Source organism: Hyla sarda, chromosome 4 (genome assembly GCF_029499605.1).
Source record: "Hyla sarda isolate aHylSar1 chromosome 4, aHylSar1.hap1, whole genome shotgun sequence".
Taxonomy (NCBI): domain Eukaryota; kingdom Metazoa; phylum Chordata; class Amphibia; order Anura; family Hylidae; genus Hyla; species Hyla sarda.
In genome coordinates this window covers 287,703,456-287,720,734 of record NC_079192.1, presented here as the reverse complement: position 1 = coordinate 287,720,734, position 17,279 = coordinate 287,703,456, and the positions used below count along the sequence as shown (strand labels likewise).

The following is a 17,279-nucleotide window of genomic DNA, read 5'->3' as shown; positions in this document are numbered from 1 at the left end:
AATGGCCCTAATGTGCAGCTTCTGTGCTATGGGTGATGGAATTGCTGGCCACTTAACGCAGTTCACAAACCTAAGGGTATGCTTGTGAAGGTTCTTTTAACCCCTACTTGATGCTCAGTGTAGCAAAAAGCTGCACCACCACATTTCATTTGGTGCACACAGTGTTAGGACCCGGCCTCCTAGGCCCCAGCAAATGCAAAAAAAATAAATAAAGAATAGTGTAGAAAAATACAGCAGCACCATCTTCAAGTGTGCTGCAAAAGGCAAAAACAAAAAGTGTTTTGGTAGTGCAATACTTAATGGGGTACTCTCAGTGTTTGGTACAAATTGTTCTGAACGCTGGAGTCGGGAGCTTGAGAAGTCATAGCCCCGCTTCCTCATGACCTCACACCCCGCCCCTCAATGCAAGCCTATGGGAGGGGGCGTGATGGCTGTTACGCCCCCTCCCATAGAATTACATTGAAGGGGTGGGGCTTGATGTCATGAGGGGGCGGGGCTATGACCTCACGAGCTACCGGTGCCGGCTCCAGCATTCGGAACAGTTTGGTCCAAACGCTGAGCAGTGAAGTACCCTTTTAAAGGCATTTCTCTTTTTTGCCCTGTGATTAGTTATACTATGTGAAACCATCTGATAGATTCCCTTTAATATAGCTACTAAATGGCTTGTGCTATGCCCTTTTAGGGCACATGGATTTCATAGGTAGTGTTCCCTGCGTTAAACCCTCTATGGGCCAGAACATATTGCTACCAGCAAGCAGCAGGTAGCCATGTTATTATACATAAAGAGAAATGGAGCAGCAGACTGTATCCTCCACTAGTAATAGAATCTATTTGCTGGATGTCTCAAGAGTAGCCATCAGATTCAGAAGGGGGGGGGGGGGGCTGCAGTGAAAAAACTCTTACACAGAGCTAAGAATTTTATAATATGTTTGTGACACTGATGGTGTGGTGTAATGGAAACACTCAGGCAGGCAAATGATGGTTTATTGCTGAACATTTGCCATTTGCAGCAAGGAGAGCAGTGACCAGGCACCAATCATCAACAGAGTGACAATATAATACATACCTGATTGTATTTGGCATTAGCAATGTGCTTTGTTTCTAGTTTGCCATACTGAGGAGGTTTACAAGAAAACTGTACAAATGCAGACAGCTGGTCAAAAATGGCAGGATACATTATCTGCATATTTTCTGGTCCTACACAGATGGCCTAGAAGGAGAGAAAAAAAAAGACACAAATAGGTATAAATGTAAAACTTCACCTTAGAGCATTTCTCCATGGTAAATACTGATTGCAAAAAACAAACAAACGAAAAAAAAAAGTAAAAAATCACATTCATAATCATTCTAAAAAATAAATAAATAAATTGAAACCAATAATGCAGTCTTGAATAAAACATTTCTATAGCTGTGTATGCAGTTCCTATGCCTAGCTATGTATTTCCCTAGGAACAGACTACAAAATAAAGGTGATCCTGTAGTTATACTATCTTCCATCTGTCCCCTTTTTCTTGATAACCAACCAGGTCTGTGTAAAGAAGAAGTAGGGGACAGATGTGAGTGTGAACACACCCTTTCCTAAGTAAAAATTCTGCGAGGAACATAGGAGGAAACTGGGTTTTATTTATTTTTATTTTTTTTGCTGGACTACAACCACCAATTGGAATTTCCCTTTTTATTTTTTTTGTGCGGAATTTCCGCGCAAATTCAGTGCGGAAACTATTTCAAGCAGAATTTTTTTTTACCATAGACTACAATGGACTTCTGCTCGTGTATTCCGCAAGAAGAATGAACATGTTCTTTCTTCTAGCGGAATTTACGCAGTGTGAACAGTGCAGAGTAAAATACATTGAAGTCAATGGCAAAGCAGATGCTAATTATTTCTAAGCGGAGAATTCAAGAGGAATTACTCGAGTAAATCCCTCTCGAATTACTCAGTGTGAACGCACCGCACCCTAAGGCGACATAGGATTTGCTTATTTTTTGTAATTATGGAGACACAAAGATCTGCACAGACAAGACAATAAGTTTTTCGACACAATGAAAATAAAAATGCAGTTGTCGCACAGTGAACAAAGCCTTTTACAATGATCATATCTAGGAGGTAGCAAAATTAGTCAAATACTAAAAAAAGGGAGTTGCCAACTGGTGACAAAGTGAAATATATGAGCAGATGTGGTTTCTACGTATACAAACAGGCAAAACCAGTCTCACATTTAAATTAAAATAAATGTAGCTTATTAAGAATTTTTTTTTTATCTTTCAATGTCAGCTTTCAGCGTTGGATGATTGAAAATTGTATGTGGTGTCAGGTAAAAAAAAAAAGAAAAGAAAAGCCAAAAATGTGAAAGTGAAGACGAGACTGACAGTCACCTTTTGTAGGACATCCAAAGCTGTAAGCACAGATTCCTGCAGGCTTGTCAACACTGCTTCAGTATAAGAAGGGAGGATGAAAGGAGAGGCATCCGAGCTTATAGGCACTGACACAGCCCCGTGTAATATAACCCCAAGCTTTTGTAGGTCATCCATGTTAAAAGCAGTTTTGATGTGCTGATAAAGAGCTGGGAAAATCTGAATTAAAGCTGTGAGGAACGGCTGACTTGGGATAAAAGTTAGTTTGTCACATGTCGTTGGAGGCTTTGTACTTTCTGAACCGATCCTATACCAGGTGTTCCACGCAGCCCACCACAGAGCTGAGTCTTCAATCTCATCCATGGCTATGGGCTGCTCAGTGCTATTACATCTGTTAAGTCTCTCCAGCGCAGAGTCCGCTCTTGTCAGTGGTCTACCTGGCCCAGCAGCTGTAACTGGCCCAATAAGAGCAGGTACAGTTACTGAAATGCCAGGCAGCGACTCTGGTCTCTCCATTTCTCTGGTTGGGCTAACAATCTGCAATATTTCCTGTAAGCTTTTGAGTGCAGCTAAGGAAACTTCATTGTTCTTGCTGAGAGCTGCCGACTGAATGTGATCCAGAAGAACATCCCAAGCCTTTGAAAAGTCACCTACATCAGGAAGCAATAAAGAGGAAAGTAATCAAAATCTATGACATTTCAAGTACTGGAATATTGATCATGCTCAAAAAGACTGTCAAAGGGTTTGGAGGGCAGCATAACCTAGTGTCAGAGAAGCGGAGCAGAATAGTGTATTAGGTACTTACAACACTTTATGCAGCTGTTCTACTGATATCCTCTTAAATATCATGGACATCAAGCACTATACACTAGTCCTCTTCATTATGTGCATGCACTCAGGCCCACTGAATGACAGCTTTCTGCCTATACCAGTGTTCCCCAACCAGGGTGCCTCAAGCTGTGGCCAAACTGCAACTCCCAGCATGCCCGGACAGCCAAAGGCTGTCCGGGCATGCTGGGAGTTGTAGTTTGGCCATAGCTGGAGGCACCCTGGTTGGCAAACACTGGCCTATACTGTGCATAAGCAGACTGCTGTCAATGAGCGGCACCTCACAGCACTTTCGGCATGTTAGGATAACAGGAGAAAGGCCCCACAGGACGATGTACTGTTACACATAAAAGAAGGTTATCAATGACAGCCTTACATCCCTGTGTAACAGAAGGGATCACATTATTATTTGCTATTAGAAGGTTTAGTAATTCAGTTACTGTTTATAGTAACGTATGTTAAAATGAAACTGTGTGGTACCTTAACCCCCTTAAAGGAAAACCGTCAGCTTGCTCCCCCCGCACTAACCAGCAGTACTGGCTGGTAGTGCGGGGGATGCTGATCAGTTTGATGAATACCATGCCCGGATCTGCCCAGCCGTTCGCCCGTTATCTTCTTTTTTTTTTTTTTTATATATGCAAATTAGCTGCTAACTGGCACGGGAGGGGTTACTGCCTTCATCTGGCACTGTGACGTAACTACCGCCCGGCCCGCAGCACCGCCCGGCTTATGAATATTCATATGTTCTTCCTTATCTCCCTCTCTCCCCGCTGATTTCAGGACTCCACTGCGCATGTGCTGGCTTCCTGTCTACACCCGGAAGCCGCTTCAGCGCAGCGGAGCCCTGAAATCAGCAGGGAGGAGAGGGAGATGATAAGGAAGAACATATGAATATTCATAAGCCGAGCGATGCTGCAGGCCGGGCGGCGGTTACGTCACAGTGCCAGATGAAGGCAGTAACCCTGCCCGTGCCAGTTAGCAGCTAGTTTGCATATCAAGAAGAAAGAAGATAACTGGCGAACAGCGCTGCGGATACGGGCATGGAATGCATCAAACTGATCATCGTCTCCCGCACTACCAGCCAGTAATGCTGGTTAGTGTGGGGGGAACAAGCTGACAGTTTTCCTTTAAGGACTCAGCATTTTTCAATTTTTGCATTTTCGTTTTTTCCTCCTCACCTTTTAAAAATCATAACCCTTAATTTTCCACCAAAAAATCCATATTATGGCTTATTTTTTTGTGCGACAAAATTGAAGAAAAAAACGCCATTTTGTAACTGTTGGGGGCTTCAGTTTCTACGCAGGGCTTTTTTAGGCAAAAAGGACACCTTATCTTTATTCTGTAGGTCCATACGATTAAAATGATACCCTACTTATATAGGTTTGATTTTGTCGTACTTCTGGAAAAAATCATAACTACATGCAGGAAAATTTGTATGTTTAAAAATGTCATCTTCTGACCCCTATAACTTTTTTTTTTCCGCATATGGGGATGTATGAGGGCAAATTTTTTTGTGCCGTGATCTCAAGTTTTTATCGGTACCATTTTTATTTTGATCGGACTTTTTGATCGCTTTTTATTCATTTTTTAATGGTATAAAAAGTGACCAAAAATACCCTATTTTAAACTTTGGAATATTTTTACGTGTACGCCATTGACCGTGCGATCTAATTAACAATATATTTTTTTTATAGTTTGGACATTTACGCACGCGGCGATACCACATATGTTTAGAGTTATTTTTATTTACATAGTTTTGTTTTTTTATCGGAAAAGGGGGGGTGATTCTGACTTTGATTAGGGAAGGGGTTAAATCACATTTATTAACACTTTTTGTTTGCAATGTTATAGCTCCCATAGGGGACTATAACATTGCACACACTGATTTCCTACACTGTTCACGGCCATGCATTGACATAGCATTGATCAGTGTTCTCGCCGCTCGACTGCTCCTGCCAGGATCTCAGGCACGGAGCAGTCATTTGGCGATCAGACACGCAGGAGGCAGGTAGGGATCCTCCTTGCATCCTGCAAGCTGTTCGGGAAGCCGCGATTTCACTTCAGCGGTCTTGAACAGCCCGACTGAGCTGCCGGGATGCTTTCAGTTTCACTTCAGATGTGGCAGTCAACTTTGATCGCCGCGTCTGAAGGGTTAATACCGGGCATCACCATGATGAGTATTAGCAGCGGGTCCCGGCCATTGATGGACGCTAGGACCGACCCAATATGACGCAAGGTCACCGCGTTAAGGAGTTAAAGGGGAACTTTGGTGGAAACAAGTGGAAAACAAATGTTTTCATATCAACTGGTGCCAGAAAGTTAAACAGATTTGTAAATTACTTCTATTTCAAAATCTTAAACCTTCCAGTACTTATCAGCTGCTGTATGCTACAGAGAAATTTGTGAAGTTACCTTCACCATCCCCGGGGAACATTTTTGCCCCAGGGATGGTGAAGATATTAAGTTCTAAAGTTCCCCCCGGCCGCTCTGCAAGTAGTCCCCTGGGGGGGGACTCATACTTACCAGCACCCGTCACACCGGCCGTAGCCCCACCCAGTCGGCTTGATTGACGGCTTGCGTCATCGCTCTGCACCCTAAGCAGACGGAGGAGAGCGGTGACGTGAGCCGTCAATCAAGATTTCCTTATAATTTTTTTATAAGGAAATTTAAACGAAAATCACAAATTGGCAAATTTGGGGGCATTTTGTCTTTACGTTGTACACTTTATGATAAAAATTACGTTTTCTTCATTTTGTGGGTCAATAAGATAAAAATTATACCCATGGTTACATACATCTCTATTATTGTACTGCTTTTAAAAAATCTCAAACTTTTTTTTTCCCCACAAAATCAGTTTAATTTTGCCCTATTTTGACCACCTCTAACAAATTTTTCTGCATTCGGGGATGTGTGAGGGCTCAGTTTTTGTGGCATGATCTGTATTTTTTTTTTTTTAGGTACCACTCTTGCGTATATTTGGCTTTTTAATCGCTTTTTATAAAACATTTTTGCAATGTGATGTCACCAAAAAGAAGACTATATATATATATTTTAACATTTATGCCATTCACCTTATTGGATCCTTAGCATTATATTTTTATAGTTCGGACACTTATGCACACAGCGATACCAAACGTTTATTATTTATAATTTTTTATGCTTTTTGGATTAAAATGGAGAAAAGGGGTGATTTAAATCTTTATTGGTGGAGGGGCTTTTTCCAATGTTTTTCCCATTTAAAAAAAATAAATACAATTTTTACATTTATTTTACACTTTTTAAGTCCCCATAGGGGACTATTTATAGCAATCATAAGATTGCTAATACTGTTCAGTGCTATACATAGGCATAGCACTGATCAGGGTTATCGGAAATCTTCTCTGGTCTGCTCGATGTCAGACGCCGGGGGACGGACGGACGCAACGCCGGGGGACGGACGTACTGCTGTAGATGCCGTGATCTGTATTCATCACAGCATCTGAGGGGTTAATGGCGGACATCAGCGCGATTGCTGATGTCCGCCTTTACAGACGGCTCCGTGGCTGCTGACACCCACCTTGCATATAGCTCGCTTCATAGCCGTGCCGTAAACATACAGCGCTGTGCACAAAGTTATTAGCTGCAGTATCGTACATTTACGGCGCATGTCCTTAAGGGTTTAATGGGAGTTACAGAAAACACTGCCAGCTCCTGAGTAACATAAATAGTGTAGCTTTCCAATCACCCCCACCTGCATCTATCAGAAATAAAAGGTGCTGTCAAGTGTGGTTTCTAACCGCTCTGCTGAGCGTGAACTGTGACTTATCACGAAGTGCCAGAGCCGTATCTTTCTGTGTGGTCCGCATCTATCAGACACTTATGGCATATCTTGTGGATATACCATAAATGTCCCAGATCGGATGGGAATACCCCTCCAAGCCAGTCTGGACACTAGATAGAACCAGAAAGGTTGCCTGGTAACAACCACTGATCATATCAGCTAAAGTTTTTACATCTATACACGTTTAAAAAGAAGATCTGTAGCAGGAAAAAACAAAGTCATCACTGATCACCTCCTGCTGCTGCCACTATTCAATGCTCATGTATTATCAAAGAAACACAGAAAATTAAGGAGTCTCTCCAATGTTAATATTCTGCCCAATCTTTTTTACTGGCATGGAGAGCTAAAAATGCAGGGGTTGTATCCTAATTATTCGGACGCATGCACAATGCATGTCATCTGTACCACCCATTGTGCAGCCTTGCATCTCCATGTTGGATCTGAATATCCGGCAGAAGAGTAACATTGGAAGGACACTAAATGTTACAGTTCCATACCAGGTCCTCCATAGCACATTGCAGCTCATCTCCCCTCTGGCCTATTGCTAAATGTACCAACAAGTGAATCCCCCCTGTATTACTTCAGAAAGTCTTAATAAGGTACTTGAAATTTGAAAATAGAAAGCAAAAGATGTATTCTTTCAAGATGGTAAAATAGAATCTGTTCTTACCTAATGGCTGTAAGAGGTATCGTCTAGTGTTAAATATTCGGGCTACCCCTGCAAGAGTTAGTACCCAGGTTTCTGCCCATTGTTTCTCTGCTGTGTCTCTTGAGTGGTGTATGAGGATGTTACCACCTCCCGATTCAATCTTCTCTTTATCAGCTGTTGTAGAAGACTCTCTAACTTGATCTAAAAGGTGGAACAGAACCTAGAGCAAGTAAAGAAAACAGATAAAAATATGTTCTTTAATACAGAGATAAGATAGTTATTAAGGTATAAAGGTATTATGTTGGCATGTACAACACTATGGTAAGGCATGTAGTATAATGCATTAGTTAAATATCTTTATTTTAAATCAATTGAAATCAATTTAAATAATCAGAAAAAAAACTGCTAATGCCAAGTAAATATTATGGAGTGGCACACATTAGGATGAGTATTTTTAACAGACTAACAAGGGTACTGAGCTGATCCAAAACGTATATAAATTACTCTTTAGTGAACCCCTGCCTATAAAGTGCACTGTAATACCTTCCAAATGACAGTATGCCATGTCTGATGCTGCAGTAAAGTTCCATGAGCTCCAACTGTAGAGAACAATGTCTGGCCAGCACTCTTTCTGACTGCAGGTCGTGTGTCAACACAAAGTTCTCCCAGTTTGGCGTAAAGACACAGCCACAGGCAATCGAATGGGGGTGCAGGGTGGAATGGTCGATTTAAAGCCACTCCTTTCTGTTTTGCCTGCATCTGGAGTAATTCTTCCTCTCTGTTTAACTCTTTTTCTATAGTTTCTCCTCGTTGGAAGAAGTAATCTGAGATGTTCCACTGAAAAACAAAACCACAGTACCTTAAGATGGTAAGAGAAAAACTTAAAAATGTACTTGGTCATTACAAAAAAGAAATTTCACATGTCCTAGGTATACAGATTACAACTTCTTCAACCACATGATAAACCAAAGCGCCATGACTTTTGCATTGACATGCAGAGCCAATTGGTAGTGGATGAATTTGCCTACAGGTTGGTGTCCAGCGATGAGGTGACCTTTCATTGCAGTGGGAAAATTAACCCCTTAAGGACTCAGCCCATTTTGACCTTAAGGACTTAGACAATTTTATTTTTACGTTTTCGTTTTTTCCTTCTTGCCTTCAAAAAAATCATAACTCTTTTATATTTTCATCCACAGACTAGTATGAGGGCTTGTTTTTTGCGTGACCAGTTGTCAGTTGTAATGACATCACTCACTTTATCATAAAATGTATGGCGCAACCAAAAAAATACTATTTTGGAAGGTTTTGATTTCACGCCATACAATTTACGGTAAAAATGACATGTGTTCTTTATTCTTTGGGTCAATACAATTAAAATGATACTCATGATAATAACTTTTCTATTACTGTTGCGCTTAAAAAAATCGCAAACTTTTTAACCAAATTAGTACATTTAAAATTCCCTCTCATTTGAAGTATGAGGGCAAATTTTTTGCGCTGTGATCTGTACTTTTTATCGATACCATATTTGTATATATAAAACTTTTAATACATTTTTTATAAATTTTTTGGGGAATAAAATGTTCTAAAAAAAAAAAAAAAAAAAGCTGCAATTTTGGACTTTTTTTTTCTTTTTACATTCACGCCGCTCACCATACAGTATCATTAACATTATATTTGAATAATTTGGATATTTACGTATGCGGCGATACCAAATATGGTTATACATTTTTATTTTTTCACTTTTTGGGGGTGAAATGGGGAAAATGGGGCAATTTACATTTTTATTGGGGGGATTTTTAACTTTTTTTTATTATTACTTTTTTTTCTTTTATTTTTTACACTTTAATAGTCCCAATAGGGGACTATTTATAGCAATCATTTGATTGCTAATACTGTTCAGTGCTCTGCATAGGGCATAGCACTTATCAGCATTATCTGTCATCTTCTGCTCTTATTTGCTCGATCTCAGACCAGAGCAGAAGACCCGTGGAAGGCAGCGGAGGCAGGTGAGGGGACCTCCCTCTGCCGTTCTGGATGATCGGATCTCCGCGGCAGTGCTGCGGGCGATCCGATCATCCATTTTAGAGCAGATGCCGTGATCTGTATTGATCACGGCATCTGAGGGGTTAATGGCAGACATCCGCGCGATCATGGATGTCGGCCATTACCGGCGGGCCCTTGGCTGCTATCAGCAGCAGGAACCTGCTGCACAAGACCCGAGCATCGCTCCGATGCTTGCGGTTATGTAAGGACATAAATGTACGTTCTTGTGCGTTAAGTACCACCTCACCAGGACGTACATTTATGTTCTGTGCCTTTATCGGGCACAAAGGACTCCCCCAAACACGTGCAATGAGCAGGTGCAAAGTCTATAATCTCTTCTTTTGCGCCGAGGATACTGTCACTGGCCACTCCTACCTAGACATGTTAAAGGAATGGCTTATGCCAAAGAGGGAGCTCTGTCAAAAATAGCAGGATGGTGCACTTCTGAATTTCCACATTTGGATAAGTGTATCTGCATGTGTCTGGACAGAACTAGACTACTGTCTAACATTTGCAGTGCAGTATAAATAAAACTTGGATAGATAGTGAGTCTGTGTGTGTTAATACGTTTTTGTTATGTTCTCTCGGTTATGAATATCGCACTATCATCCTTTTTTATTGACCCTGTATTTGGAGATGATGAAATACACACCACTGAACGGTAAGAAAGTAACTGTACGGAGACAAACAATGACGAACGATATACAAAGCCCACTCACCAGCAAACCGATAGATGTCAAACTAATATTCAACTCCTGATTCTGAAGTCCAAAGCTTCCAGCTACCTCTACAACTATCTGCAGACATGTGCAAGGCATTGTGGGAAGAAAGTCTGTCACAACCAACTGAAGGCACTGGAAAGCAGTCCGTATTAAAGATTCCCTTAAAAAAGATGAAGGATGTATAAGAAAATGCTTGGTGTGATAGTAAAAAATCTGATTGTTTCTCTCCTTACGCTCACCCCTGATCATTTCTTATTGCTCCAATAACTCCTAAAACCAGTGGCCATCCAGGCCCGAGACTATCTCCTTGGTTTTGCAAAATCTGTAAAACGCATTCCAACTGCTTGTGGCGGATATCATGGTGATTGATAGCAGAAAGCTCCTTCAAGGGATTCAGGAGAAGCAATTGCAGCCTCTAAGAGAGAAAACAAGGCTTCAATGACACATTAAATAAACATTACTTCAACTACAAAGATAAGGTAAGTTACCTATCAGTTACATAGGAGCAGTGTAGGTGACTGAACTGCACCACAGGTGCACAACAGCAATGGGATACCTGGTTTTGAGAAAGTTCTGGCTCATGCTTAAAAGCCAGTCCTGATTTTATTAGAGATGTTAATGCTTCCGCTCCCCATTCTCTCATTCTAGAGTTTGGATGCTGGCAAACCTGTGAAAGACATTAAATAAAATAAAATAAGAACTCTATTACTTACGAAAAGGTAGCAATGTACTAAAAATGAAGGAAATGTTACAAATTTCTCATTTCAGGTGTCCCATGCATAAAGGGACTACAGTATATGCAGGATGAGAATGTCACAAGCTCCATCCTGGTCTCAAGTCATTGAGCTTCCAAACACTAGTTTTCAATTTCTCAGAGTGGTCTCTCCACAGGTCCGTCTCCTGGGAACCAATGATGAGGCGGTCCAAGGCACACATTGTTCTCTCGGCTGGTTCTGGTTTCTGCCAGGAAAGTGTTTCGTCATGACATTGAAGTCGGTAGACCAGACTAGCCTGTCTCAATGGTTAAAACTGTAAACTCTTTTGTTCCAATGTACACTGCTCAAAAACCTAAAGGGAGCACTAAGATAACACATCTTTGATATGAATGAACTAAATGTATGAAATACTTGTCTTTCCATAGTTGAATGTGCTGACAACAAAATCACACAAAAATTATCAATGGAAATCAAATGTATCAACCCATGGAGGTCTGGATATGGAGTCACACTCAAAATCAAAGTGGAAAACCACACTACAGACTGATCCAACTTTGATGCAATGTCCTTAAAACAAGTCAAAATGAGGCTCAGTAGTGTGTGTGGCCTCCACGTGCCCGTATGACCTCCCTACAATATCTGGGCATTCTCCTGATGAGGTGGCAGATGGTCTCCTGAGGGATGTCCTTCCAGACCTCCTGGACAGTCTGTGGTGCAACATGGCATTTGTGGATGGAGTGAGACATGATGTCCCAGATGTGCTCAATCGGATTCAGGTCTGGGGAACGGGCGGGCCAATCCATAGCATCAATGCCTTCCTCTTGCAGTAACTGCAGACACATTCCAGCCACATGAGGTCTAGCATTGTCTTGCATTAGGAGGAACCCAGGGCCAACTGCACCAGCATATGGTTTTACAAGGGGTCTGAGGATCTCATCTCGGTACCTAATGGAAGTCAGGCTACCTCTGGCAAGCACATGGAGGGCTGTGCGGCCCCCCAAAGAAATGCCACCCCACACCATTACTGACCCACCACCAAACGGGTCATGCTGGAGGATGTTGCAGGCAGCAGAACGTTCTCCACGGCATCTTCAGACTCTGTCACGTCTGTCACATGTGCTCAGTGTGAACCAGCTTTCATCTGTGAAGAGCACAGGGCGCCAGTGGCGAATTTGCCAATCTTGGTGTTCTCTGGCAAATGCCAAATGTCCTGCACGGTGTTGGGCTGTAAGCTCAACCCCCACCTGTGGACGTCGATCCCTCATACCACCCTCATAGAGTCTGTTCCTGACCGTTTGAGTGGACACATGCACATTTGTGGCTTGCTGGAGGACATTTTGCAGGGCTCTGGCAGTGCTTCTTCTTGCACAAAGGCAGATGTAGCAGTCCTGCTGCTGGGTTGTTGCCCTCCTACAGCCTCCTCCACATCTTCTGATGTACTGGCCTGTCTCCTGGTAGCGCCTCCATGCTCTGGACACTACGCTGACAGACACAGCAAACCTTCTTGCCACAGCTCGCATTGATGTCCCATTCTGGATGAGCTGCACTACCTGAGCCACTTGTGTTGGTTATAGACTCTGTATCATGCTACCACTAGATTGAAAGCACCGCCAGCATTAAAAAGTGACCAAATCATCAGCCAGGAAGCATAGGAACTGAGAAGTGGTCTGTGGTCACCACCTGCAGAACCACTCCTTTATTGGGGAGTCTTGCTGATTGCCTATGATTTCCACCTGTTGTCTGTTCCATTTGCACAATAGCATGTGAAATTGATTGTTGCTTCCTGAGTGGACAGTGTGATTTCACAGAAGTGTGATTGACTTGGAGTTACATTGTGTTGTTTAAGTGTTCCCTTTATTTTTTTTTGAGCAGTGTATAAAATTGACAATATTTGGGACAGGTAAAAAAAACTGTGATCTTATTTCTACATAAGATAATTGTGGTTCAAATAGACTGTGGATAGTGGATGCATGGGGTAATGTTGTGTGTGTACTGCCGTTTTGTTTTTTGCGCTATGCACACGGAGTGTAGTGCTCTGTGTTTGCCATGTTCTTAGCATAAAAATATAAAAAGGCTATTAAAAAGAAATTATAAGAATATGTATGCAACACTAATTAGTCGTGCTTTACGATTCAATGGCATAAAATTTTTTTTTTTTTAACCCATTACTAGTTCACCATGCCCTCTGGCTTTTCACAAATACTGTGGCACACTTTATATGAAGTAAAGAGATATTTTCTTAACTAACCCTCTATTGCACAGAGGAGTACACATTACCTTTACCAAAACTTATCATATCCTACATTCATATATGGAGGTCTGACCACAGAAACATCAATACCGCCATATGTGGCTTTACCTTTAGGCACAAACACATATACAAAACAGAGACACACACAAAAGCAGTTACAACACAGTCACAATCTACACATTTCATGAAATAATAACAAGTACCGTATTTTTCGTCCTATAGGACGCAAATAAAGATTTTGAACCCAATAGTGGTCTTCATCCTGCGGACCTCCAGATGTTGCAAAACTACAACTCCCAGCATGCCCGGACAGCCGTTGGCTGTCCGGGCCTGCTAGGAGTTGTAGTTTTGCAACATCTGGAGGTCCGCAGATTGAAGACCACTGCATAGGAGGTAATACTCACGTGTCCCCGCCGCTCCGGACCCGTCACCGCTGCCATGGATGTCGCTCCATCGCTGTCGCCGTGTCCCCCGTTGCTCTGCTGCTAGCCTGCTGCTGAACGTCTCTGCTGCCGGCCGGGTATCCTCGCTCTCCGTCGCCGTCATCACGTCGTTACGCACGCCGACGCACGTACGCGACAACGTGATGACGAGGAAGGAGAGCGCCGGCCATACAGGGGATCCCTGAACGGAGAAGACACCGAGGAGGCAGGTAAGGTCCCTCCCGGTGTCCTGTAAGCACTATCCCGGCTATTCAGTCGGGCTGTTCGGGACCGCCGCAGTGAAATCGCGGCGGTCCCGAACAGCCCGACTGAACAGCCGGGTTAGTGTCACTTTCCCTTCAGACGCGGCGGTCAGCTTTGATCGCCGCGTCTGAAGGGTTAATACAGGGCATCACCGCGATCGGTGATGTCCTGTATTAGCCGCAGGTCCCGGCCGTTGATGGTCGCAGGGACCGCCGCGATAGGGGTGTATTCGCCGTATAAGACGCACCGACTTTTCCCCCCCAGTTTTGGGGAAGAAAAAGTGCGTCTTATACGTCGAAAAATACGGTACATCATCAATATTCTAGTATTACTAAACTGCAAAACCTGATAATCTGCCTCAATGGATTTATGCTGGGAAAGTAACAAATGGTGCAGAAAATGTCATGGAGACAAAAGATGTACATTTTGCAAAACTTTGTGAAGAGACAATGGAAAAAGATTTCAACGTAGCTAAATAACATTAAATGCGTTTCTTTCTCTGTTTTGCATTACAAATTTTGTAATACTTTATTCCTTTAACCCACATACATGGTGTGGATTCAAAACAATTCAGTAGGTTTTATTATGTTTTACAGACATAAGCTATTAATTAAAGGAAATCTGTCCTCAGTTTCACCTACTCTAACCTGTCGATACCTGATCCCGCTTGGTGCTCCAATTTTTTTCTGCTATCTTCTTTGCTATCTTCCATTCCAGGGCCTTCATGGAGCATGGGCGGAGCTTCATGACCCCACCGCTGCTGTTTGTTAGCAGCAGGACCCAGCAGAGTGACGTCATGAAGCTCCGTCCATGCTCCATGTTGGACCCAGAATGGAAAATACCGAAAAAGATAGCAGGAGAACCGATGACAGAATTCCTTTAAATCATAAAGCACGAAATAAGCACAAAGGTCTAACACTGAATTTATACCTAAAATAACATTTCGTTTTCTGCACATCTGAGGATGGTCCAACACACAGAAACAATGGCATAGATTTATCAATCTGTCAGAGGACAGAAATGGTCTAGTTTTGCCCAAACAACCAATGACAGCTCAGCTCCCATAAACTCTGGTAAAAGTAAAGCTGAGTTGTGATTGGTTGTTATAGGAAAGCTAGAGAGTTTTTGTCCTCAGGCAGACTGATAAATCTGGGCCATGTTGCTTAATGCAAAAACTGTATTTCAACTGTGTTTTCAATTTTTTTTCAAAAAGTACCATAAAAAGTCTCCCAGTCTCACAGAAATAGATCACACAAGACCTCAAAAATTACATAACGGTAACAGAGTCTGTAAAAGCAATAAACAAAAAAAAACATGCAACATACAAGAAAACAGACAAACATGTAGCAGATTATACATATAAGGTGCATGCAGTGCAAACGTACCTTCTGATCAGGACAAGAGCAAGCAAAGGAAAAAGACAACAGCTCATGAAAACAGAGAACAGGAAACAACATGAATACAAGGTGCACAGTTATAACATGAAGAGTATCTACAATCCTAAGTCATAAGAACATAGTGAAATAAGACAAACTACGGTATGTTTTCAGAGTTTTTTGGGCTGTACAATTCAAAACGATTGTGCTCAGACTTATTGATGGAGGCGCAAATAAGAAAAACTGCACAGATGATTATACAATAGAATGAAATTATACATGACAGTACACATTTAGACATAAATGTTAAATTTAAAAAGTGGAAAAATATAAAAGCTAAAACGGCCGAACAATATATTTAAAAAAAAAAAAAGGGAAAAATTCTTAATAAAACAAATGTTTCTTAGTTCTACTGGCAAAAATTGCAGCATCAATCCATAAAATTATTCATTATGTCATAAATCACTAAAGGGGAAAAAAAAATTTACAGCAATAAACTGAAAAATATTTTAAGCTTCAGGATAGACTTTACCTCTATTAAATGTCCTGTCAATGGCCTCCACAAGATTTCAATTCGGTGCATATTCACTAATCCTGTTTCCAGTAACTTAGCAACAGCAAAAAGAGATGGTTCCTAATAATGAAAAAGTTCAAGAGTGAGACAAGATGTAATGCAGAAATCTTACTGCCCCCCATGTCCCATTTATATGGTAAGGTGGGTTCACAGAGCATTATGTCGTAATTATGTACAAAAAAAAGAAAGATTCTGATGTATACTGCGGGGCACAGCCGGGTGCTTCTTCCACTTTAATGTATAGTAAGCTAGTGAATATGTACAGGCCAGTTCTGGCTCCTACAAGTTTATTAGGTTATTTTATTTAATTCACATTGATGTACTTGCAGCAGACATCACAAAAATAACGTACACACCAGTTGACTTCATTCAGGCCATAAAAATGTGTGGACTCACTGCGCCTTGGTATATGTAGGCATCCCTTTTTTGACAGGACACCAACGTATGGCTGGGATGCACAGCAATAACGCTGTGAGAGCTAAGCCTTACAGAGGTTTTCCATGATGTTTTACGATTGATGGCCTACTCATAGGAGGTGTCAGCACCCTGCACTGCACGGTGAACAGGGCCAGAAGCCTTGCACTGTTTAATGTAGTGGTGGCGTCGGGTAACTGCAGCTCAGCTCCTATTCAGTTCAATGAGAGCAGAGTTGCAGTTACCTGGTGCCACCACTATACAATGAACGATGCAGGGCTTCCAGCCTCATTCACTATGTTGCACGGGGTGTCTGAGTACCAGATTTCGGCACCCATGCAAACAGCAATAAATGGACTGTCCTGTGAACAGGCCTTCAGTCATAAAGTCCTTAAAAACCCCTTTAAGAAAACAGATATAACTGTCAAGATCCTAATGCTACATTCAAGGAGGTGACGAAGTAGAAAGGAATTACTTTGGTGCTGGACACCTGGAATAAGCCGGACCACAAGAGTAAAACCAGGTCTGTTTAATGTGCAAAGATGCAACGCGTTTCGCTGTGCATGCGCTGTCTCTAGGAGGTGTGACACTATGGTAATAAAAAAAAGTCGGCTCCTCCCAGCAGGATATACCCGCCTTCAGGCTCTGAGCTAATCAGTTTAAGTTCCAGAGCAATAGGAGGAGACCAACAGGTCAAAGAAAAACCCCAAACTGTCCGAGAACCAGAAGAAAAAAACATAACTGAACACACCCTCTGACAGAGAACCAAAGGAAAATCCCAAAAAGGGCGGGAGCTGTGTCCCCCAATGGATCCTCCGAGAAAGAGATTTTACGGTAAGTAAACA

At 42.0% G+C, this 17,279-nt stretch overlaps 1 protein-coding gene across 2 annotated transcripts in view; it reads right to left on the bottom strand.

Moving 5' to 3' along the window:
• MON2 (MON2 homolog, regulator of endosome-to-Golgi trafficking) overlaps positions 1-17,279 on the bottom strand; it is a 122,550-nt gene that overhangs the window by 41,199 nt on the left and 64,072 nt on the right. For both annotated transcript variants that reach the window (XM_056574463.1, XM_056574464.1), the window contains exons 20-27: positions 15,979-16,080; positions 10,974-11,084; positions 10,657-10,832; positions 10,415-10,577; positions 8,193-8,486; positions 7,671-7,869; positions 2,374-3,002; positions 1,067-1,210 (exon numbers count right to left, since the gene is read on the bottom strand). In XM_056574463.1, coding sequence (XP_056430438.1) covers positions 1,067-1,210; positions 2,374-3,002; positions 7,671-7,869; positions 8,193-8,486; positions 10,415-10,577; positions 10,657-10,832; positions 10,974-11,084; positions 15,979-16,080 — 1,818 coding nt within the window. The remainder of the gene's footprint in view (positions 1-1,066; positions 1,211-2,373; positions 3,003-7,670; positions 7,870-8,192; positions 8,487-10,414; positions 10,578-10,656; positions 10,833-10,973; positions 11,085-15,978; positions 16,081-17,279) is intronic.